General features: G+C 47.8%; 1 protein-coding gene across 6 annotated transcripts in view; it reads right to left on the reverse strand.

The window, feature by feature from the left end:
• The window catches only part of Wdfy3 (WD repeat and FYVE domain containing 3), a 168,058-nt gene that overhangs the window by 38,494 nt on the left and 106,159 nt on the right, over positions 1–23,405 (reverse strand). For 4 of the 6 annotated variants that reach the window (XM_032916271.1, XM_032916269.1, XM_032916267.1 and 1 more), the window contains 12 exons: positions 22,930–23,064; positions 21,371–21,550; positions 19,864–20,097; positions 14,260–14,359; positions 12,715–12,875; positions 11,140–11,369; positions 9,681–9,790; positions 7,862–8,044; positions 6,713–6,870; positions 5,710–5,787; positions 5,222–5,449; positions 1,002–1,055 (listed from right to left, as the gene is read on the reverse strand). In XM_032916271.1, coding sequence (XP_032772162.1) covers positions 1,002–1,055; positions 5,222–5,449; positions 5,710–5,787; positions 6,713–6,870; positions 7,862–8,044; positions 9,681–9,790; positions 11,140–11,369; positions 12,715–12,875; positions 14,260–14,359; positions 19,864–20,097; positions 21,371–21,550; positions 22,930–23,064 — 1,851 coding nt within the window. The remainder of the gene's footprint in view (positions 1–1,001; positions 1,056–5,221; positions 5,450–5,709; positions 5,788–6,712; positions 6,871–7,861; positions 8,045–9,680; positions 9,791–11,139; positions 11,370–12,714; positions 12,876–14,259; positions 14,360–19,863; positions 20,098–21,370; positions 21,551–22,929; positions 23,065–23,405) is intronic. The other 2 variants (XM_032916266.1, XM_032916268.1) reach the window with 2 other exon arrangements.

Below are 23,405 nucleotides of genomic sequence, written 5' to 3' on the forward strand. Positions count from 1 at the left end.
GCACTCTTAACCACTGAGCCATCTCTCCAGCCCTGGAAATACTATTTTGCTTTCAAATTCTTAAAACTGACTTCGAACTAAACTGGAAACAGATGCCTGCGTGGGTGGGATGCTCAGGATGGAACAAACACTGGGCAGACTCCCAGGAAAGAGACGCAGTCGAGGCCACAACAGTCTTCTCTGTCGGTGTGGGCCTGGGGAACCGACACCCGGAAGCAAACTGAGGAGATGGAGACATTACAGCAATGCCTGGGAACGCCATCTCATGGGCACACGAACACGGACAGTGCAGTGTGTGCTTGAAACGAAAGGAAGCAACAGACTTATTACCTTTATGGTTGCTCTGTATGAAGTGAAATGATCATATTCAACTCAAAATTGCTTATAAAACAGAGAGAATGATTTAGGAGCCTGCAAGGAGGCTGGGCAGTAACCGGAGCATCACCTGCACAAAGTGCTGACATTTTAAAGGTGATGGCATGGTTAGTGATGGGCAGGGTAATGGATTAACAGGTATACAGTGATGCGTTTCTCTAACTACACTGAAAGTCCTGGATCTTTCTGAGAAACAAAAACAATGGAGAATGAATGCCAATTAAACTCCAAACAGTGATCACACACTTCATTTCCAGATTGATCTCTTCTGACTGGAAAGCAGTTTAAGAGTCTTACGCTCTCCGCATTTAAAATAATTGCATCACGTTTTAAAAGGTTGAGGGTTGCAGGCTGCCCATTACTAACATGGCCTAACTGGTTAGTTACGCGTGAAGCAGCACGTGGTGAGAGGTGAGAGCCCGGCCTGTTAGTGAGCAGCGTAGACCCTGGGACCAGCGGAGGAAGGGGAGATGTCTCAGCGTGAAGAACACCAGGTTTTCCAGCCCAGGGGGCTCCCAGAGCGAGCGATCGAGAGAGTGAGTCTGGAAGTTAGTCTGTCTACCGTCTACCGTGCACTAAGATCAAAGCTGTGGGTGATCTGCAGTCTGTGGCAGTTGGTGTTTTACCTTCTGAGCAGTGACATCATCGGGAGGCTCGGGTTGTTTACTTGGGATCTCAGACTGAAAACAGGGTATTTATTAAGAATAGACACATAAGGGGGAAAAACACACACAGATCACAAAACCAACATTTCCCTGAGGACCATAAGCATTACAGAAGACATACTCAACTCAAAAGGAATTAACAAAATCTACTCTGCTCTACACAAGCCCCAGGCACACTGTGTGGTCATTCCCTCCACGACCGAGGACCAGCATTTTAAGTAAAATTAAACACACCGAAAGTTTCAGTGTCCCATAGACAGACTTAACCATCACCAGACAGAGCGTCAGCACTGCCGCTGTGGATGACTTTACAGGAGCTTTCAAACGAAAAACCAAAACACAAAGGCTAGCAGCGGAATCTCAGCTCGCCACTGTCCCCACAGTTCTTCCCCTGCGTGCCCCCAAAACGGGCGGGGCAGATTAGTTGATGCCCGTGCGGCCATGGAAGCCCCTGAACAGTCAGTCCCTCTAACACCTACAGACAGCTCAGGGAGGAGCCAACAGGGGAGGGAGGTGGGTGGTACGGGCAGACTTCGATCGTCTGACTGAGGGCAAACCTGAGTGCTGGTATAGCACTTCCTCTCCAGGACTCCTATCTGAGGGTGACTTCGTGACCTTGTCCTGCAGTGAACACTTCCTACCATGTTTCCTTCCCTAGGCAGAGCAGACCCCGGGGAGTGACACTTTTAAATACTCAGTTCCCTCGGTTTCAGTGAATCTTGAGCTTTAAAAGAAAATAAGTGCCGCAGACCGGGGAACCCCTGTGAAGTCCCCACAGGGGAGGTGTGGGTGCTACAGAAGCGGTGTTCTCTGAGGAGCGTCAGGTGCACATGTATGGTGTGCTGTCTGAGGAGGGTTAGGTGCACATGTATGGTGTGCTGTCTCAGGAGGGTCAGGTGCACATGTATGGTGTGCTGTCTTAGGAGGGTCAGGTGCACATGTATGGTGTGAGGTGCACATGTATGGTGTGCTGTCTGAGGAGGGTCAGGTGCACATGTATGGTGTGAGGTGCACATGTATGGTGTGCTGTCTCAGGAGGGTCAGGTGCACATGTGTGGTGTGCTGTCTTAGGAGGGTCAGGTGCACATGTATGGTGTGAGGTGCACATGTATGGTGTGCTGTCTGAGGAGGGTCAGGTGCACATGTATGGTGTGAGGTGCACATGTATGGTGTGCTGTTTGAGGAGGGTCAGGTGCACATGTATGGTGTGAGGTGCACATGTATGGTGTGCTATCTCAGGAGGGTCAGGTGTACATGCCATCCGCCAAAACTCACTGACTAGAGCACAATGTAAGTAAAAGTGTTCTGGGTTCAATCCCTGAATAAAGTTTTTGTTTTTGAGTCAGGGTCTCATTATTCAGTCCTGGCTGGGAAATCCCTATGTTGCCTATACTAGCCCCTGATCAAGGCCAATCCTCGGCCTCTGCTCCCTAAACACCGGAGGACTGAGCTCCCATACCCAGAGGTAAATAAAACCACTTAAAAGGCAAAGCATCCGCTCCTTAACTTCAGCACTGAGAAAGAAGGTGAGGTGTGCAGCTCAGGGGTACAGTGTAAGGTTCTGGGCTTAATCCTTCTTAAGATTTGTGGTTTCAATGAATATACAATTCACCTCCAACAAAAAGTTACAAAAATACTGAACCCAAATTAATAATAAACAGAAGTGCTCCTAACATTTTTTAATATTGAAATTGATAAAATGAAACCCAACAGGATAGGGTGGGGTAAACACAAGAGCACCAACTCTGATGTTTGCTGCATATTTTACTGCACTGATTTAGTTTCTAACAGAAAGATCTAAAACAGAATTAGCTTTTTAATCATGGCTGGATCCTTCAGCTCATGCAAAGGAATAATGAAAATCACTTAGAAATGATGACCACTCTCAGTAAATGAGGCACAAGACCAACGTTGGCCCCTGCTCCAACCAAGCCGCCCTGCTGCCAGCCTTCAGGCAAGCATCTGGCTGTGTCTTACCAGCTGGGTGGCAATGAGTTTAGGGAGTTGAGAGAAGAGTCAGGTGACCTCTGATTCTAAAGGTTTGACATGGCTGAGGGCAGAAGTGGACTTCCACTGAGTATATGGAGCTTAAATTCCAACAGGGCACGCCTCCTGTGGCTCTCTTAAAACCCCCCAGCCCGTCCTCTCATGTCTGCATTCCACACTCCTCCTCCTCTCAGAGGAAAGGTTCACCTACGCTACGTCAACTTCAGGATCCAGGAAACTGACTTCCGTCCTTTATAGTGGATATTTTAAAAACGTATTTTTAAGTTACCATATAAAATAATGGACTTCACTATCAAGATATGTGTGTATGTGTGTGTGTATGTGTATATACATATACATATATATACATATATACACACACACATATATTCATTACGAAGATATATGTAATTATGTATATATAATATATTTATATATATAATATACATGTATACATATAATATATATAAAAATAAGAATATATACACACTCACTCATACTTTGTTCTTTACACACATAAAATGACTTCCATCATAGCCATCCTCCCAAATTATTGGTTCCCTAATAGTATAAAAACTTCAGAATTAAAAAAGTCCTCCTGAATGACGGCTGACTAGGAAGCAATGACAGTCTGTAACAGGAGGAGAACAGTGCACTGGTGGTCCAGCAGCTCAGCATTTAACTGCGAGGCATTCGGCCATGGAGGGGAAACCTAGGAAACGATTCCTGTGTAGAATAACTCAGGGCAGCTTCGTAGCCCAGCACAGCCTTGAACTCCTGAGTGCCAGGAGGCCTGACTAGAGTCTGCACTACCACACTGGAATGGAAGCTGTCCTATGATCTGACCACTAGGGGCTGCGGGCCTACGCTCTCATCGCACCCCACTATCTAACAGCTCTAACCTGGAAGGATTTGGTATTTTACCCCGGTTCTTGTGTGTAGAACAGGGGTACTCTGCCTGGACTTGAGAGGGCTCCCGTGAGACGTACATAAGTGAAGCTGCACAGAGCTTGCTCTGGCGAGCATGTGAGTGACGCTTTGCAGACACACGGGTCTGCTGGGTAACAGGCTTCATGCATGAGTAATTGAAGTGGAGGGAAGAACCAAAAGCTAAAGATCACTGCTCTGCCTCGCAAAAGCAGGTGCTGGAGAAGCTTCACAGGGTCTGTGTTTGAAGGTACAGATACACTAGTTCCTGATGGAGCTGACAGCTTTGAGATAACAGCCTCTAAGGAGCTGCTTTTAATAATCTTGACAACTAATTAATAGTCTAAGATCTGTATTTTCTTTAAAAATATTATAAATTGACAAATTATGTCCAAATATGTTTAGGAGGTAAAAAGTGATCTTATACATACAATTTGTACAATTTGCAATGGTTAAATAAAGCTAACATATTCTTTCAAATTTTATCATTTTGTTAGGAGCACATGAACTCCCACCAACGGTGAAACATACTACACTTCCATGAGCTCTGGTTGCTCCGCCGTGAGTGGTCAGTGTCCAACTACAGCCTGGCCACATCCCACTACCTGGCTGACCACCACGCTACGGGAAACTGGAATTTCCTTCTCTGTATCTCCTGTTTCACTTGGTGAGTCTCCAAATACACCTGGGTGTTAAAAATGACACCATGTCCTTCTTGTTACAGTCTGAAGACTGTTCACCCGCATATGACCTGCACTTTCTATCTTCCGTAGATAGACACCCAGGCGAACGCTGAGGCCTGCATCCCTGGCAGCATTTGACGGACACCCAGGTGAACGCTAAGGCCTGCATCCCTGGCAATACTAGAAAACGGGCTGAAACCACAGAGTACAAGATGAATGGACCCAGGACTCTGACACAGGAAGACAAGAGGTGCTGGGTGCTTAACTCCGTGGCAGATACTATCTAAGACTCTACATACTCAACTAACGTAATCTTCCTAACAGCCTCTGAGGTAGAACCTGTTTCCCAACATTAAGCATGGAAGTGTGGAAAACTAAGGGGGCTCTGTAACACGCAGTGTGGCAGCACGACATCTAAAACTGGAACAGCGAGGCTCCAAGTCTATTTCTACACCACTCATGGCAACGTCACTAGTTACAGACGCAGTCCTCCAGTCATCGCTCACCCGAACAGGTAACCAACCGGTTAAGAAGAAAAATAAGTGAGGGACTGGGAAGAGCGTCATGAGACTGGTGTGTACTCACCCCCACGCTGGCTTCCTGCTCCGTTTCCGGCACGTAAGGATAGTGGTTGTAGAACATGTCATTGCGCACCATTTTCTTCCTCATTCTGCAGGGCCCCTCCGTCATCTCTAACATCCATTTGTCTAGGTGGGAGCCGATGGGGGGGCCCCACAACCCTCGCTCCCGCAACAGCTCACACTCGATCTGACACCACTCCTCAGTCACATACTTCAGAGCATTCTGCTGGCGCTGGAGGGAGAGAGGCCAGGTTGTTTCTCAATAAAAAAGCTCAGCTGACTTGAAATCGAGTTATAACGGGGAAGCGAGTTCAATCCAAGCCATTTCAGCAACTACTATAAATCGTGTTTTACTTATAGTTTAAGGAAAGAAAGCTAGTGGTTTTATGAGAAGCGGGGTTTGCTGGGGCCCAGGAATGTGACACTGGAAAGAGCTAGCAAACATCACGGCCGAGGACACCTGACATCACTGCCACTGTCCCAGACGCTCACCTCCTGATACTCCTTGTACTGCGTGTCCACCAGGTCCCGCACGACAGCGATGTGTGTGAACATCCACTGGGAAATCTCCTAACAAACCAGAGAGAAAGGACTTCAAGTTTTCTGATTTATTTACTTACTGCCTGAAATTAACACTGAACCGTGAGCTGAAATCTGGCCAACGTGCTGGCTGCCATAGGGAACAAAGGCAAGCAGGCTAACTGATGAGTTATGTGACTGGGGCAGCCTGGCAGTCACAGCTCTGCAGGCTCCTGCCTGCCCCAGCATCAGCATTCTGGCCTGAGGTGCCACAGTCCCCAGAGCCAATGCGAGGCTGGGCCGCGGTGCAAAGGCTTGGTGGCTTCAGCTCAGTGCAGACCGACTGAGACTGAGAGATCAGTGTGGCCCATGTTCTTCCTCAGCCAAGTGGGTGAGGCACACTACAGGGGGCTTCCCAGGGAACAGTTCCGTGTTCTTTCCACAGGAATGGATTCTCAGGGCATTATAGGCTGGACCCCACCTCTAAGTTCCTTTCTCAGAAGCTCAGCGTGGCACAACCTATGCCAGGTACACGCTGACTCTTTCAGACCCTTTCCGCTCTGCCCCTGGCAGAAGGGTGGTCAAGTGTGAGGATGACGGAGGAGGGAGATGACGTTTAAATCAATCACAAGTATTTACAACTAGACTATGAGGGCAAACACTGTTACTGCCTTATGATTCCTGTAATTATCAATAAGGGCATTATTCACAGTTGGAATGAGTGAAATGAAAAATTTTAATAGTCTTGTCAGTCTCCGACTGCCATTTGGGTCCAGTTATGAGACAGATCTATATACACCCAGTGCCAATGCAAAAGGAAGACACCCTGGAGTCTGTCAGTCCTCTCTCTTCTAAAGCAGAATGGAGAAAAGTTCCACTTCAAGACTTCTGCTTGCGTATGTTGGCAAGGTCATATAAAACACAGCGACCCCGGAGATCTAACCACTAACCACGGGTCATGCAGGGAGCCTTGTACCTGGGGAGAAGGGCTGTGTTTGTGGAGGCCGCTTTCCTTTCGGTTCCTTCTTGATCCCGTTAGCTTGGACAGGCCAAAGCCGCTGCTGACCCGGGACAGTTTGGACTGCGTGGTAGGCACCAAGGCTTCTCCTCGACTTATGCACTTCTTTTCGTGGGCTGAAAGTTTAAGATTAAGTAACTGCACGGATTATCATGTACTTATTAGTCTTTTACTGTTTCACATTACAGATCGCAGCCCTCTCCCCAGTACCCGCCATCCCCTTCCCGTAGCTGCAGCTCTCAGGGGCCAAGTGCAGTCAGAAAATCTGACCGCAAGGCAACAAGAAATTAGACTGTGAGTCGGGCCACACACGCAGCTTCTCTCACAGTTCTGGTGACCGCTGTCCTACTTTACACTTCTGACTCGAAGTCCACCATTGAGCCCATGCAAACCAACCTCCTCAGGCTTGCAGACATAGGACACACAGCAACGTAGAACCCTGTGGCCCTGCTCCTTTCCTGCGCCGTGAGCAGATCTGGGCATGAGTCACCCAGATGAAGAACTGCTACAGGATGCTACCTCAGAGGGACATGTCCTTCAGTTTTCACAGACTTGTTACTGCTGATCCTGTTTAAGGATGGGTTCTTGCCGGTTATGTGGTGGCTGGGTTAGTATTTGGCTGTGAGGACGACGTTTCTCCACTAATGTGAGAATTGGAATTATCGTGTGTCTCTCTGCGAACGACTCACAATCTGTCATCCCCAAACTTTTCTGTTGAGAATATCTTGGAACACACAGTGTGTTACATTTTGAGGAGGCTATGCTGTGCAAATGTTGTACACTGTGAACCACTGAGGATCCGCGGCAGGATACCACAGCTTAGCACTTTACTATCACCGCAGCCAAAGCTGATGAATGCTTGTACCTAAGATGATACTAATATGATAGCTAGCAAGGCAGTTTTAATAAGAAAACCACGATTTACAGTCTTCTAAAATCTCAGTTACCGATAACAGGCTGTGGGGATGTGGCTTGGGTTGGGCCATGTGCGAGGTGTTAGCGTCTAAACCCTCACATGGGTGGCCAGGGCAGCAATGAGCTGCCCCAGCGGGAGCAGTCTGTGGGGCGAGCAGGGGCAGCAGCAGTGGGAGCCGGGGCCCTCCTTACCCAGATGATTCTGCCAGCCCTTGAGACCAGCCTCCTCGATGAGTGGCCGTGCCACGGCTATGTCCACGTGGCCCCTGTCGTTCACGGGCAGGCTGACCTTGAAGACTTCCTCCAGGACTTGTTTCTTACTGTGGATCAGCTCAGTCCAAACCCTGTTGACGGCTTTAATGAGAAGCTGCCGCCCTAGAACGCGGGAGAAGAAAAAGGATGCAGAGAGACGCTCTGCGTCTAGGAAACGGAACCACTCACTGTATTTAATGGTAAAACACAATTTTACAGTTAGGTCACACTCAGTGCAATGACAAGAGGTACTTAATGTAGAAAAGCCGGTTTTGACTGTGGAAAATATTTTAAAAAAGAGAAAACAAACTTTACATCCACAAGAAGGTGCTATATTGTTCATTTATAAAATAAAAATCAAGTATTTATCTACCAACTTCCAGGTAAGAACTGATGTCTCCAACTGTCCTTTACCCCCAACTGAATCAAAGACCCTGCATGCGCTACACAGGTACAGTGGGCTGTCTCCTCAGGCCCTTAAAAACGAGTTTTTACTTTATTTTCTTTATATTTAAATTTTCAGATAGGCTACAAGTGTCCTTAGGTGTTTCATTATGGAACACACACACACACACACACACACACACACACACACACACACACACACACTTCAGTTAGTCCTGTTCTGTGCCCTCCCCTGCTCTCTCATGCTGGTCCCCACCCCACCCCCACATCTCTGCTTCCTTGTCTCCTGCATCACCACACTCTTCTCTCACCTTACTCTCAGGACCTTCCCCATTCTCTCCCCTTTACTTCTCACGACACGGCCCCCCATCTCTCTTACACATACACACACTCAAATCTACATCCCACGTATGATGTAACTGTGTAGCATCTCTTCCTGAGTCTGGTGTATTTCACTTAATAATGGTTTCCACAACCGTCTTATTTTTTCCTTCCAATGGCAAGATTTCATTTTGTGCCTTTTGGTTAAAACAAAATCCCACTGTGTCTGTGTGCGCAATTCCCTTTCTAGGCTGCTTCTACTTCCTGGCTCTTGTGAGTAGCGGCCCAGCACAGACGTAAGCATGGATGTCAGCTAGCTCTATGGTAAGCAGAGACCTTTGGGTGTCCATTCAGGAGAGTGAGGTAGGTCACACAGTAGCTCTTTTTCTTTTGAGACAGGGCTTCCTTATAGTCTTGGTTGTTGGCCTTGAACTGGCAGACACCTGCCTGCTTCTGCCCCCTGACTGCCGTCCACCACAGCTGGCTTCTTCTGTTTTTGTTTTGAGGGCCCTCCCCACTCCCACGTAGCTGCATCTGTTTGTACCCCCACTCACGGCGGCTTGCCCATCCATCCTTAGCAAGCCTTAGAGTCCCTAGGAGGGCTTGTGATCAACAGTCAAGCTGCTCCACAATCTACAGTGTCAGGAGCTCCCAGTGAGACTGCCGATGCCGGTCTGTAGGACTCACATAGTGAGTTCGAGGCCCGCCTAGGTACGTAGTGGAACCGTGACTCAAAAGTAAACACATAAGCGAAATGATCACGTGGTACCAATGACAGCCGTCTCAGAAGACACCTGTCTCTGGCGGGGATGTGCCAACACAACACCAGCAGTTCCAGGCAATGCTGGTCAGCATCTGTGCCACAAACGCCACCGTGTTTCCTAAGAAGGTTCAAGGTTAGTGTCATCAGTGTTTTGCTCATCTTGACGCTTGAAGACGGTCTGCGTGTAGGCTGCATGTGTACAGGTTGGCTGTGTTAGTAGTTTTTGAAGCCAGTTATATCTAAGAACTTGAACTGAACAGGGACGATTACCTTCACTGATGTCTTGGCTGTAGCCACCGTCTGGCTCGATGTCCGAGGGAATCATGATGTGCCACGTGGTCATGCGTGCCTCGGCTTCCAGTCCAAAGCCTTCCACACTGCTGAAACAGTCAAACCAGATATCTGAGGGACGGTATAGCTGGAAGCTGTACTTACTACGAATTACTCTGTGGACACGGATAAGCACTGGCCCCGTCACATCTTTCCACTACCGCCAGACAGACATTCCTCAGACGCAAAAACGGGACTCCTAATTTACCACAGAGGTGCCACTTTAAAGGATGACCTCACAGATGCACAGAGCTGCAGTGGTTCAGGACGTTTCTAGGGATCCGGACTGCCATGTTAACATTAAAGGCGCTGAGGCATAGCATTACCATTTATCTTAAAACTGCAAAAAGGTCTCTTCTCTGAGACCATGGCCTGCATGTTGCGGCCTCTCCAGTCTGCAGCCCACTCTTTGCTTCAGTAGCAGTGAGGCACGGAACAGCTGCTAAAGCGCCAAGCTCCTCCTCCTACAGCAGCAACGGCTAACACAGTGGGAACCCAATGGCATCTTGTAGGCATTTTGTCTCACATTTCTTTGGGGTTTATCTATCCATTTATTTGCTTATTTCTTACTGGATTTTGCCTGCATGTCTGGGTTTCTGGTTGTGTGCTTTTAAGTGTTTTGTGTGTGCATACGTGTGCCTGTGAGTTTCTTGCAGTTTTTCTCTGTTTTCTTTTTATTCTTGCTTATTTGCCTTTATTTTTGTTTTGTTTTGTTAGCCTGTTTGTTTTCTAAAGAGAGAGAAAGAAAAAGGGTGTATTGTTGGGTCAGTGGGGAGAACCTCATGGGGAAACCATGATTAGAATTACTGTATAAAACAATCTTTTTTCAATAAAATGTATCATTTTACAATTACATGAATGATATGTGGTGATTAGGAAAAATTCAAAGATGTAAAACTAAATGAAAAGAAAAAAAAAATCCTCATTGTTTGTGCTAAAATGCAACACTTGCCCTGTATGGTTTTCATAAAAGCGGTAAACAAAAATGATTAAAAGCAGGAAGGCAATCGTTATTTTTTTTCTTTTCTTTTTTTTAAAATTTATCTATTTCAGGGTTGGGGATTTAGCTCAGTGGTAGAGCACTTGCCTAGGAAGTGCAAGGCCCTGGGTTCGGTCCCCAGCTCCGAAAAAAAGAACCAAAAAAAAAAAAAAAAAAAAAAAAATTTATTTATTTCATATATATGAGTACACCGTTGCTGTCTTCAGACACACCAGAAGAGGGCATCAGACCCTATTACAGACGGTTGTAAGCCACCATGTGGTTGCTGGGATTTGAACTCAGGACCTCTGAAAGAGCAGTCAGTGCTCTTAACCACTGAGCCATCTCTCCAGGCCCCGCAATTGTTATTACAAAAGATATAAGGAATCAAAGGCAACAGAGCAAATGAACCTGACTTACCTTCCGGCATGTAGATTAATCAGGCAGTGAGCAAGACAGCTAATGAATTCTTGGTCGTGGTTTCCGGGTCCCAGGATTAAGTTCCGGTTCACAGTAAGGACCCGGAGTGAATCCAGGAGCGCTACTTGCTGCGGGACGGTTTTGTGCGCACGGGAGAACTGGTACAGGATGGTCCGATTGAGGCAGTGATACACTGCATCCAGTGACAAGCCCTGCGATCGCCTCTTGGACTGGAGAAATGAAGGAGATCTTTTCAGTAACAGGATAAAAAATGCAAACCCCGCCGTCATTCACAAGCACACTCACATCAGCTTACTACACAACTGGTGCCATGCTAAGTCCTCAGAGCGGTTGGCAGAAAATCACTGAGTGAGCCCTTGCTATTACAGTTTCCCAACCCACGAGACACATAAATGCAATTTACGAGTGAAGACAGTCCTGTACAAACAGCCCCTGTGAGGAGAGTCCTCGCTCCTGTTACAGGGCACGCAGATGCCCCTGGGTGGGGGCCTCTACCGCACTACCTTAGTTAGGATGACTGGTCTCTATGCTGACCAGAGAGGACACGAGAACATCGGTGGGGGCTATGCTGTGCTCTGGCTTCACCCCCCACTTGAGAGCTGCTCTCTTCAGCTTAACTGCAAATGCAAGCCTTCAGAGGGAATGGTCCTCCCTACCACACCAGCAGAACACAGCTCCAGGCAAGTGTTGAAGTATGGCACAGAGATGATTTTTTTTTCTTTTCATTTACTTTTTACATCTTTAAATTTGCTCATAATCACCATATGTGATTCATGTAATTGTAAAAGGAAACTTGCCATTTTTTTTAATTGAAAATTTTATTTCTGGTTTTCCCTCTCAGCTACTTCGATTCTCCCCACCTACTGAACTACATGCCCACCTTTCTTTTCTATCTTTTTTCTTTCTTTTTAGAAAACAGTCAAAAGAAAAGAACAACTGAAAAAGAAAACAAAACACGAGAGACACACACACACACACGCATGTGCATACACACACACACACACACACACACACACACACACACACACACACACACACCATAAACTCGCGAAACCAGAAACCATAATATACAGGGGAAAAGTTTCCCACTTTTCTACATCATGACAAAGTGAGATTAGTCTCATGTACTCTTCAGCCAGGCATGCACAGGGGTAATGCATCCCCCAAGGACTGTGCATGACAGTGGCATGGCGGCTCAGCTGACGGGAGAACGTTCCCTCAGTGTGGACGCCGATGCCCATGGTCGTCATACAATGATATCCTGAAATCTATCGAGCTGCCTTAACTAAGACATGTAGTGCTTAGCAGGAGAACAACCACAGCTTGAAAACAGCAGGCACCTTCCTACGGAGAGCGAGCGCACTGGCCCCAGGGGAAGGAGGAAGAGTCAAAGCGTGAACTTTTTAATTCACATTTTACAAAGCTTGGGTATATCTAACGTTAACGGTCACTATCTTATTAGTTACAGCTACTTCCAGGAACTTTGACACAACAGGAAAAAAGATTATCCAAAGAAAAGCATGCACCCCACAGTTAACAGTGACGATGGATTACCTGGGCAATGAGCTGAATTATAAAATCTATAAGGAGCTTAGATTCTTTGTTGAACATGCCTTGCCAAAGCTTGTCCACCACGCGCTGCGTGAAATAAAACACGTTGTTCACCAATACCTGGTAGCTTCCTCCACTGGTAATCGGCAGAGATGCGTCTTCCCCTAAAATCCAGCAGGAAAAAGGAAAATTGTTATCTCTAGGCACAGGACCCCAAGGACACAGGCTGGGTGGGTACACCATCCTCATGAACCATGAGAGTGTGCTTTTAGGGACTATTTTAAGATTGTACAGTCGGAAATCAGGATAAACACTAAGAAGAGTATCTCCCCAAGCTTAAAGCTTTGAGGGCTGAAGGTCCCTGCAGGGATTCCTAACACCGAAAGCCAGCCCGTGAGAGGCTAGAACTGCCAGCCTGTGCAGCTCCACCCGATTAAAGATGTCTGTGGATAGTGAATGGGAATAAAAAGTCCTCCAAAGAAAACGATTCGTGGCGTGGCACTTCCCACAGCAATGAAATGACCTAAGATTCAGGAGAAACCAAGGGGCTTCAGCCAAGTGCCACAGGCAGCTGTGACCCGCGTGCAGTCTCTCCTAACCAGGTGACCCCCGCGTCTCCAGTGGGCTGCTGTCAGCACACTGCCTGGGGCCAGCCCTCCTCCTCGCCCACACTGCACCATCTGGAGGTGCCACACACAAGATCGTTTGTTATCCCCCGCTAAGCCTCTCACTCTGTGTCCTTCTGTGGCACAGATGAGCTCAGCAGAGAAGAACAGGCACAAATTTGTAACTTGATGTCTAGTTTTGAGAACAGTGTTACATACTGACTGAAGATTACTTCTGCAAATTACTCTACAAAAAAATATTAATTTACCAGCACAGAGGTTCTACGATTCAAGTGATCACTCAAGAGTAGTATACGGAGTAAATTGCTAAGACGTTTTATACTTTTGCTTTTTGAGGAGGGTCTCATGAGGTAGCAAGGCTTTCCTTGAACCTGTAATCCTCCTCATGTAGCTTCTGGCGTCATGCCTGAATGACAGGTGGCCGTACTACACCTAGCTTCAAACTGATACATTTGCTTCTCTTAGAAATTTCGTGTTGTCTGATAAATAAATGATGTCTCTATTGTAAATGTCTCCAGTGTTACTTTCCTATTGCAATTCAATACAGATGCTTTTAAGAGAATACAGTCCAGTGCGTTTGACTTTCAGAAACACATCCTGCAGACAAGCGTGCACACCCACACTGGAGCGTCAGCTACCCTACAGACACACATCCTACACACGTCTGCAGCTCCTGAATAAGAGGGCTTACAGCGGTGGAAAATTCCACGTCTGTCAGCCGTACTATGAAGAAGCGCGTGTGCACAAGGCATGGCGCTCTGCAGTGAGGCTGACGGTGCTGCATGTGAAGACGTGAGTGGACCACCTCAAACACTAAGGTTACACAGTGGGCCAGACTAAAAAGACAGAAGGAAGGAGAAGCTGGAGCGCGGAGAGGGGAAAGTGGTAACAAGAGCACTTTACAAGTTAGACACAGAATTACCCAACAGCACATCAGCCGCGAGCAAGTGGTCCATCACACTGTCCAAGATGTGCGTCTGGAACTCCTTCTGCTGCGTTCTTGTGGATCTCTCAGGGGACGCCTGCACATTAAAACAGCACACACATCAGACTCAGAAAGATACTGACTACGTCGACACCGGTCCTGCTATAGTCACACTGTAAGCTGTGACAGAAATATGAAACCAGCACAAGCTGGTACGCAGGGGAGAATGGCACAGGAGGGCCGTGTGTGCACACAGCCTTACTCTGACTTTTCACACCACAGGATTTTAAACAGTATAAAGAAGTTCCATCTCTGAAATGATTCTTTCCAAACCTTGACCCCAAAGGTAAGTAATGGGTTGGCCTGGTGCTGCTATGTATTCAAAGACTAAATATTGTACCCCAGACCCGTTCACTCCAAAATGAATGGATCCTCGTGAATACCAGTTTTTGTTGTGTAAACCGTGCCCCCAAATTATCCCTGATTCATGAGTAAAGGTCCCTACAGCCTGTAGCTGGGAGGAGAGGTAGGCAGGGCTGGAGGTCCAACTGGGGACTCAGGCAGGGACCATGTGAGAAAAGAGGAGGAGGAAGATGTCACCATCACCATGGGGTAGGTAGACTGAGTGCATGGCCATGATAGCTGGTCTGTCGAAGTAGGAGTGGCCCAAGCTGAACATGGTAAGTGATACCCCAGGGTGATTGACAGGGAGTAGACAAAATGGCACAGAGGGTTGAGATCTGCCCTGCTCTAGTGCTTTACGGCTTACTATAAATATTAAGGTTTTTGCATCTTTTATTTGAGAACTATATGGTCTAAGTGAAGTAACCCCCCCAAATAATATTTACTGCAACAATAATATGTGGAAAATATTTGGTATTTACCATTATATCTGATTTCAGCAGTTTATAAGGAAACATATATAAAATAAGCCATAGAGCCATTAAAGTAAAGTAAAAACTCAAATACAGTAGCCAAGAGTCCTCAATGGGGATGAGACACTCAAAGCAAAATCTAATTAAGGCCCAGTTCAGTGCTGAGCTTCGCATGCGTTGAGATGTAGGAACTAAGAGTTGTGTTTGTTCCCGTCTGCGAGGGGCCAATGAGGACGCTCCTGCAGCTGCCTGTGAGCAGTGTGGTTTGTGCACAGTGAGCTGCGTGCGGCTGCAGTGTTCATCCTGAGCAAAACCTTAGGACACAGTTGAGCTACGGGCTGACATCGGCTGACATCTACTCCATACGCTGAACTCAGGCTGACAGCTGAGTTCTGTTGGTCTTTCAGAGGAACAACCCAGGCACCTAACTTTCAAGACTTGGCAAAGAGCGAGAATCCCTTTGCTGTCCTTCTGAAATGCCAGCCTTTGCCACGCAGCGGACAATTCCAACCGTCACTACGTTCTCGTGTATGTAGGTGGAGGCAGGCGTGCTGCTGGGGCTTTGCAGACAACAGGAAAGCACAGCTCTCCGACTGCTTCTGACCACCTCACCTGCTGCTCGCTGCGCAGCCGCTTTCTCACACAGCCCAGGACCACCTGTCCAGGGGCCCACAGTGCCACCTGGGGGTGGGGGTGGCATGTCCTCAGATGAGCGTCTCCTCCAAAATGTCTCCGGCTTGTATCAAGCTGACAGTAACCAACATTCACACCCCGTCTCTAAAGTTCGGATGTTACCTATTTCAAAGCGGCGTTTGCCAGTTAATGACATAAATGTCTGCAGCAAGGCCCTGGAGCCGGCACATAAGAACACACTAAGGAATTATTTTAAAGGTCACAGTGGTGCCCACGTTCCCAAGATCTTAAGTTCTTTCAAAGTTAGGCTGCTGTGTCTCCCAGGAAGACCATTGGAACCAGGCAACTAAGGCCAGTAACAAACATGAATTGCATCGTCACCCTGAAGTGTCAGAGGCCTAAATCCTTCCACAAGTCCTTCTGGAACTAGAAACACCTTTCAGCAGCAGTAAGTACTGATAGAAGAAATGCTTGGGGTTGGATCTGCTCTGCTTGTTCCTCTGAAACTCTAGTCCTTCTCTGTAAAGGAGCCCTCAGGTTGTTCTTAGAAACGCACTAAGACATTTCTGCCTCTCCCTGTTTAGTCGACAACAGAACTCTGGGTAGGCCCACTCACTAATGCTTAGGTGGTCCCTAACCACCGCAGGTTGGCTGGGATTCAGGAGGACTGCAGTCCCCAGAGCTGTCACATACATGGAGTGGGCAGTGCTACTCCTGGGTCACCTTCGATTTTGCTCAAGCCTTTGGATAACATGGCCACTTGCCCAACTGCAGGAAATTTTAATGAAACTATCCTGTTCTTGTCCCCTAAGGTTCTCAGCTTTTAGTTGCAGGTGTGGGACTCTCAGGATGTTCCAGGGACCAGACAGGCCATGGTCACACGTCCCTATATGCCGTTATTCTAAAACTGTCTGCTCAAGTAAGACTATGAACAAGATGCCCTCCTTCTTCTCAGAACAGTGCCAGGAGCCTTGATAGAACCCCCTGCCATCTTCTGTCATCTAAAAATAATGACATCATAGAGAACAAAGGGAATGTTCATGACTAACCTCAGCGGAGCTGTTGGCTTTCACGCCCATGCTCCCTCCCATCCCCCACCCCTCTCAGTCTGACCTGTAGCAAGTCTTCTCCTCCATCAGGAGCATCTGGGTGACAACAGCCGAGGACTCGGGAACCATCACTAGATACTCTTACGCCAGGCCTCTTGGCTTTCTCTGTATGTCTCAGGAGCTGGGACTGTGTTCTAACTATTACCTGTGCAGTCTTGTTTAAGTCTCACTGTACTTATCAGAGACGGTTCGATGGCTAGATCCCTGTCCAAATGGATGAACAGTAGAGTAGGGATAGAGCTTGACAAGGTCACATAGCTGCGACCTTACACATGAGACTCTTCAGAATTACTGCGTAACTTGCACACACGTGACCCCCACAACAACCTGAGGGCTCCCTTACAAAGAAGGAATGGAGTTTCAGAAGGACACGCTTCCATAACAAACAGAGGAAATCCAGCCCAAGTATTTCTTACTGAAAGTTCCACTCTCTTCTCTTAAGGCCTCACTCAGGCCTGCAGCAGGCCTCAGCAGTAACTCAGAACACTGTGTATGGTCAGGGGCCTCAGCGTCACGCTCACTATAAACAGGGGCGTCACCGACACAGTCAGACGCTCTGTATGAACAGCGGCCTCACGGGCACACTCAGTCTCTATGAATCGTAATTTTAGAGATTGCTAAAGAAAATAAAGCCATGTGTCCTTTCAGCGGATGTAATCAACACAGTAGTTCTCTACCGCAGAGCCACACGAAGACTAAAGAGAGCACAAGGACCCCTTCATGCTGGGAAGCGGAAGACAGCTCTGCTCCTGAAGCCCCTCATGAGAGGCTTCACAACCAGAAGAATCGTGCTTTGTAATGTGTGTGTGTGTGTGTGTGTGTGTGTGTGTGTGTGTGTGTGTGTGTGTGTGTGTGCATGTGTACAGTTCTTAAGTAGAAAGTTCTTTTTGAGAGACTTTTTTATTTACATTATGTGTGTAGAGCATTCGTGTGGTACTTAAGCAATCTCTCCATCTCTATTTTTAAAAAACAAATTCCAACCTTTCTGGTTAAAACGGTGCCAAATCTCCCTGTCTGACAGGAATGTGGTTAGACTTAAGTATTTACCACACCAAGGGACTCTGCCACCTGTGGCAGGAGACAAAAAGACACATGAAAATTCATCTATGGCTTTAAAGAGTTTAACCTTCTGAGCTGGAGAGAGGGCTCAGCGGTTAAGAGCACTGACTGCTCTTCCAGAGGTCCTGAGTTCAATTCCCAGCAACCACATGGTGGCTCACGACCATCTGTAATGGGATCTGCTGCCCCCTTATGGTGTGTCTGAGGACAGCTACAGTGTACTCATAAATAAATATAAAATAAATAAACAAATCTTAAGGTCTGTCTGGGGCCTCAATCTGACACTCCGGTTGTTCCTAAACTGCAATTCTCACCTTCAGCTCTCTGGTCCGAAAGGGCCATGACTGCACACACCCATGTCGAGAGCGCACTGGAGCTGACATGGGTAAGTGAAGGAGGAGTCCACGGGTTATTCACGACTAACTGTAAGTTACTCATCACTAGTTAACTAGCTGTTAGTGCTCATAGAAGCTTAAGGACTGCCACGCCAGGCCCACTTGTCTCTGAATGTAACCTACTGAAGACATCTCATGACTGTAGTTTTCACAGCTGTTTCCTGTTTAACCCTGGATAGCGAGGTACTGAGCGTCTCCCTTCTCCAGCTGCCTGGTCTGTCCATCATGGAGCCCCACCATGGAGCTCTCTTGCCAGGCTCCTTCACTGAGCTCTGTCACTGATGGCCACGAGGCTCCCCCACTGAGCACCATGGCAAGCTCCAGCTCGAGCCTTGAACTCCCCAATGCTTCCGAAGGAACAAGCTCTACCAAGTAACCACATGGCTTTCTGCTGACACATTACTCTTTCTGCCAATTTTAAACACTTGTGGCCTGGTTAAAATGCTCCCTGATTCTGTTAATTCTTTTAATTGGGCAAACTGAGATGTTTCTCACATCAGTGAAAAACACCTTCCATGCTTTGAGGGTGCATAACTACACTGGCCACTAGAGGGAGCAGGGGACCGCTTGTTTGTAGAGCTGAGCACTTGCCCCGTCCTCCCTCTGAAGAGAGCGGCCCCCACACATTGGTCTCCCATGCTGCACACAAGGGCTCTTTGGCACCTTGTACATGCACTGGGCCAGAAGAACCAGCCAGGGATGAGTCACTTAGATTCTCTCTCTTGATCTATTTTCTTTAGTGATGTCAATAGGTGAATATTTTCTCGTCTTGGTCATTTGACACCGCTGTTTAGAATCAGAGCCACAGCCTGTGCAGTCTCCCACAGAGCAGCATGCCCAGCTCTAGATGAACATCGGAAAGCAGTTGTCAGGGAAGGTTCACCTCTTCAGCCAGCCATGATGGCACCCGAGCTAGTCTCTCTCTTCACCCGTGCTGCTGACTCCTGTCACCACCACAGGAAGTGACATACAGGAGCCCTGCTGCCTTTCGGCAAGGTTTGTAAGCCACACTGGGGCAGTAATGGGGGAGATGGCGAATGAGTGGGACTCCTTGAAGTTAGGACATGGGGAAGACTGCCGCACAGGGAGGGCTGGCATATGCACACTCCTGCCTATGCGCTGAACGCAGCCTGTGTCTGTTTTGAAGACAATGCTCTATGGGAGCACAGCTATACTCATTGCGCCCTGTGTCTTCCCTAGCTCTGTTCACAGCGCAATGGCACAGGTGAAGAACTGTGACACAAACCTGAAGTACCATTTGACCCTTACTGGAAAAGTCTGCCCTAGGAAAACAGGGTGATAAAGGACTGAAGGGGAAGCATGTTTGAGAGAATGAAAAAAGCAGAACAGAGAGGGTCCAACACGCGTGTAACATTAGAAACCGTGCGCCCTCGCGTGCCCTGCCTGCACGTCACCTGGAAGAACTGGAAGCCTAAGAGTGTTCTGTGCAGAAGGTAATCGGCGGTGAACGATCTCATTACAAGGGCACGCAGGCAAGCGCTGCCTGCCCCCCTCCAGCCTTGCCCTCACCTCCAACAACAGGTCAATCAGCGGCGTCTGCTTGCTGGCCGGGGTAAGGCAGAGGTTGTCGATGATCAAGACTCGCATGAAGTCGAAGACGAACTTCTTGGCTGGGTGATTGGTCAGATAGGTCTTGGTGCCCACATTGCAGTACTCTGACTGGCTCCTGTTCATCCCCGTGTCTGCTGCAAACGCTTTAAACTCTTCTGCTGGAGACCCAACCTCATCATCCAGATCTGTCACCTACGGGAAGGGAGCAGGCGGAATCGCATCAGAGTTTACGTAGCACCTCCACCGTACGTACAGGAGCTAAAACACAAAACCGGTCAAAACTGTGGCTGGGCCATCGGAAGCCCGCTATCTGCTCTGAGCTCATGGCTGTAAACTGCTTTCCAGGTAGCCATCCGGCGCTATGCCGTGCCACTCTCTGATTGACCGTGAGTATACATCGGTTTCATGTGGGTTATAAATACTTCAGAGAAATGAACTGGTAGCACGAGGGTGACCGTCTACACATCTGAAGTTTGGCTACTGAAAAGCTAGTGTCACAGGTCACAGAAGAATATAGTGTAATGGTCCCCGAAAGGTTGAGGTTTCTTTTTTCTTTCTCTATTTTTTTTTCAGGTGAACAAAATCCAAATAAACAAAATAGCAACAGGTTTCATTCAAGCAAGAAAAAAGGAGCAGTAAACCGGTCACAAATATTGCTAAGATAAGGAAGTTCACATATGTGTATATGCACACTCACATGCTGGAGTGCACACAAGCATACACAGTCACACACACGCACACTTTTAAAACCAAACCAGGATTCTAAAACTATAATCCAGCCAGGTGTTGAGGTCAGGAGCCGCCCCAGTGTGTATCTCTTACAAGCCTGGAATGAGCGCTCTGTATTTATATAAATAGAAAAACCAGCATGAAGGAGGATGTTTACTTCAGACCCTGCAACACATGCTAGAGGCAGGAATCAGGAGCTATGCCTCTGGGCCTGTGTGAGAGGACAGAAGTGTCTATGCTGTGTCTGATCACAGCCGAAGATTTCCCCGTTAACATCTGTGCAAAATAACAGCCTGAGAGAGGTAAGAAAGCTTAGCAGAGCAAATCACATTCGTTTTACCATTTATGAAGAAAGTCAACGCCATGGACCACTTGTTAAAAACGAACATCTACTTTTCAAAATAAAAAGCAAGCAGCTAGATTTGGCCACAGTACGGTTACCAGCATTTTTTAAGGACACAGCCACCACCTTGTGGGCAAGGTCTGTAAGAGCGGCTACCTGGCTCGGGCTATCAGAAGGAGAGGGCATGGACAAGGGAGGAGAAGGATAGCAGGGCAGAGCTCGGGCCCTGAGAGAAAGCAGAAGGAGTGAGTAGTGGGGAGCCTTCACAGTGGTGACAGAGGTGGGACACAAAGGGACAAACAGGTCAGGAGCTTAGGAAAACAAAGGTCTGCTCTCCACCAGGGCGCACTAGACCCAGCCTGACCGGCATGGCCATCCTCTCCCTCGCCTTACCATCTCTGAGTACGGGCGGATGTTGAAGGGGAAGACGGTGGCTGCTAAGGCACACAGGAAGTCGGGGCTCAGCCACATGGAGGCGAGGTCTGGGACGTTGTGGTACAGGTACCGAAAGAACTGCATCAGGGTCACCGGGTACTCTCGCAGCCACGAGCCCTCCTCTTCTGACTGCCAGGGCTGGTCACAGGGGCAAGAGAGAACGACTGCGTTAACCCGGCGACACTTCCAGGAGCACCGAAGCTGGGCTCGTGGACGGTGAAAACTTTATAAATCATACATGAGCAAAGATGTGTGCACACACATGTTAACAAACCTAACAGCCAGAAATCCAGCCACACCCTTAGAAACCTGGCTAGCACCCCCACAGAGCATCCTATCAGAAAACGGGGATTAGATAAAACATTCAGAGTCGTGCTCTCCCTACAGCCCTGCATTACAGCGCAGGGCAGCACCAGTACCAGCACTTGTAAGCACTGAACGTGAGCAGGAAAGACGCACGTGTAAGCATTTGAAAACGGATACCTGCTCCGATAGGGGCGTCTTCCTTTACATTTGTTTATGGAGCAGCGAGAATGTGAGACCTCCCCCAGGGCACCCTAAGGGGACTCATTTAATAGCAATGTTTTGTTTACAGACGGTAGAAACAACAGTGTGAGTTAAAATTACAGCCATCAAATACATGTAAGTCCAGGGATCCAGGTCAGCCTCTCTTCTGACACACATTGCTAGGCCGTGCATGAGCTACGTCATCTTTCACTGACCAACTGGAGTGGGGTGAGGGGCAGCAGCTGTCACTTCTAATTCATCTCTAAGTTCAACATAAGAAGGCGTGTGAAAAAGTTAATATTATTTGTCTGCTGGTGTTTTGTCACGTAAATGAGGGTAGTTTTAGAATCTCAATGTGTAGCCATACAATTTATAGAAGATACCATGATTATATATGTGTATCTACTGAATATACCTAACGTTCGTGATATTAGTTAGTACTTATGATATGCTTTAAAGTATTTTTGGGGGCCGGAGAGGTGGCTCAGTGGTTAAGAGCACTAACTGCTCTTCCAGAGGTCCTGAGTTCAATTCCCAGCAACCACAGGTGGCTCACAACCATGGGATCTATGCCCTCTTCTGGTGTGTCTGAAGACAGTTACAGTGTGCTTCTCAATCAATCAATCTTTAAAAAATAAATTTTCGGTATATATTACTTCATTAAATCCTCACAGCACTATGAGGTAAACTCTGTTATCACCAGACGTCTACACTTGGGAAACAGAAGCACAAAGAAGCTGTTAGCCAGTCCATAATACCAGGAGCAACCCTGGCTTCCGGAGTCTGAGCCAAGTGTGAGACCCCAGCTCACACGTGGGGGGGGGGGGGATAGTCTGCCACTGAGCCATGCCCTTAGCATCTAGCCTGTGGCCTTACTCTCTGTCCTTACATCACAGCTAAGGAGACAGGGTGGGGTCTGGAGGGAAGAGGGATAGGCGGCCCCAGTAAACGACGAGGAACACGGTCTGCGGGCAGGCAGCTCACACGCAGGCTCGCCCTGCACAGCTCACCGAGTTCAGCATGCTGCGTAGCATCCCGAGCAGCAGGAAAGCAGACTCGGTGCACACGTTGTGGATGGAGGACACCACCGTCCCGCTGGAGGCCGGGACGCCAAAGATAAACGTCCAGATGGAGTCCAGGTCAAACTGTGGATCAGAGAGCAGCGGCCGGTCACTGCCTGCACCTTTTCTAGAGGAGATCCTTAGAAATCCAATGTCCTAGAATGTCTTTAGAGCTACGTTCGTTCCCTCCCTCCCTCCCTGAGTAATGACAAACAGGTCAGTCCCAACCCTCCATTCTCTGTCAGAACTTGGTCATTTTGTTTTGCACCAGCAATCATCCTGCTTCACTTCAGCCTTTTTTTAAAAAATTTTTTCAATACAAAATATGGCCACAACACCCACATGCATAAGCAAAATATGAAATTATAGATGTGACAGTCCGTCTCAAGCAACAAGTTGTGAGGAGCACAATTCATTCACTTTCC

This window comes from Rattus rattus, chromosome 11, assembly GCF_011064425.1.
Source record: "Rattus rattus isolate New Zealand chromosome 11, Rrattus_CSIRO_v1, whole genome shotgun sequence".
NCBI lineage: Eukaryota > Metazoa > Chordata > Mammalia > Rodentia > Muridae > Rattus > Rattus rattus.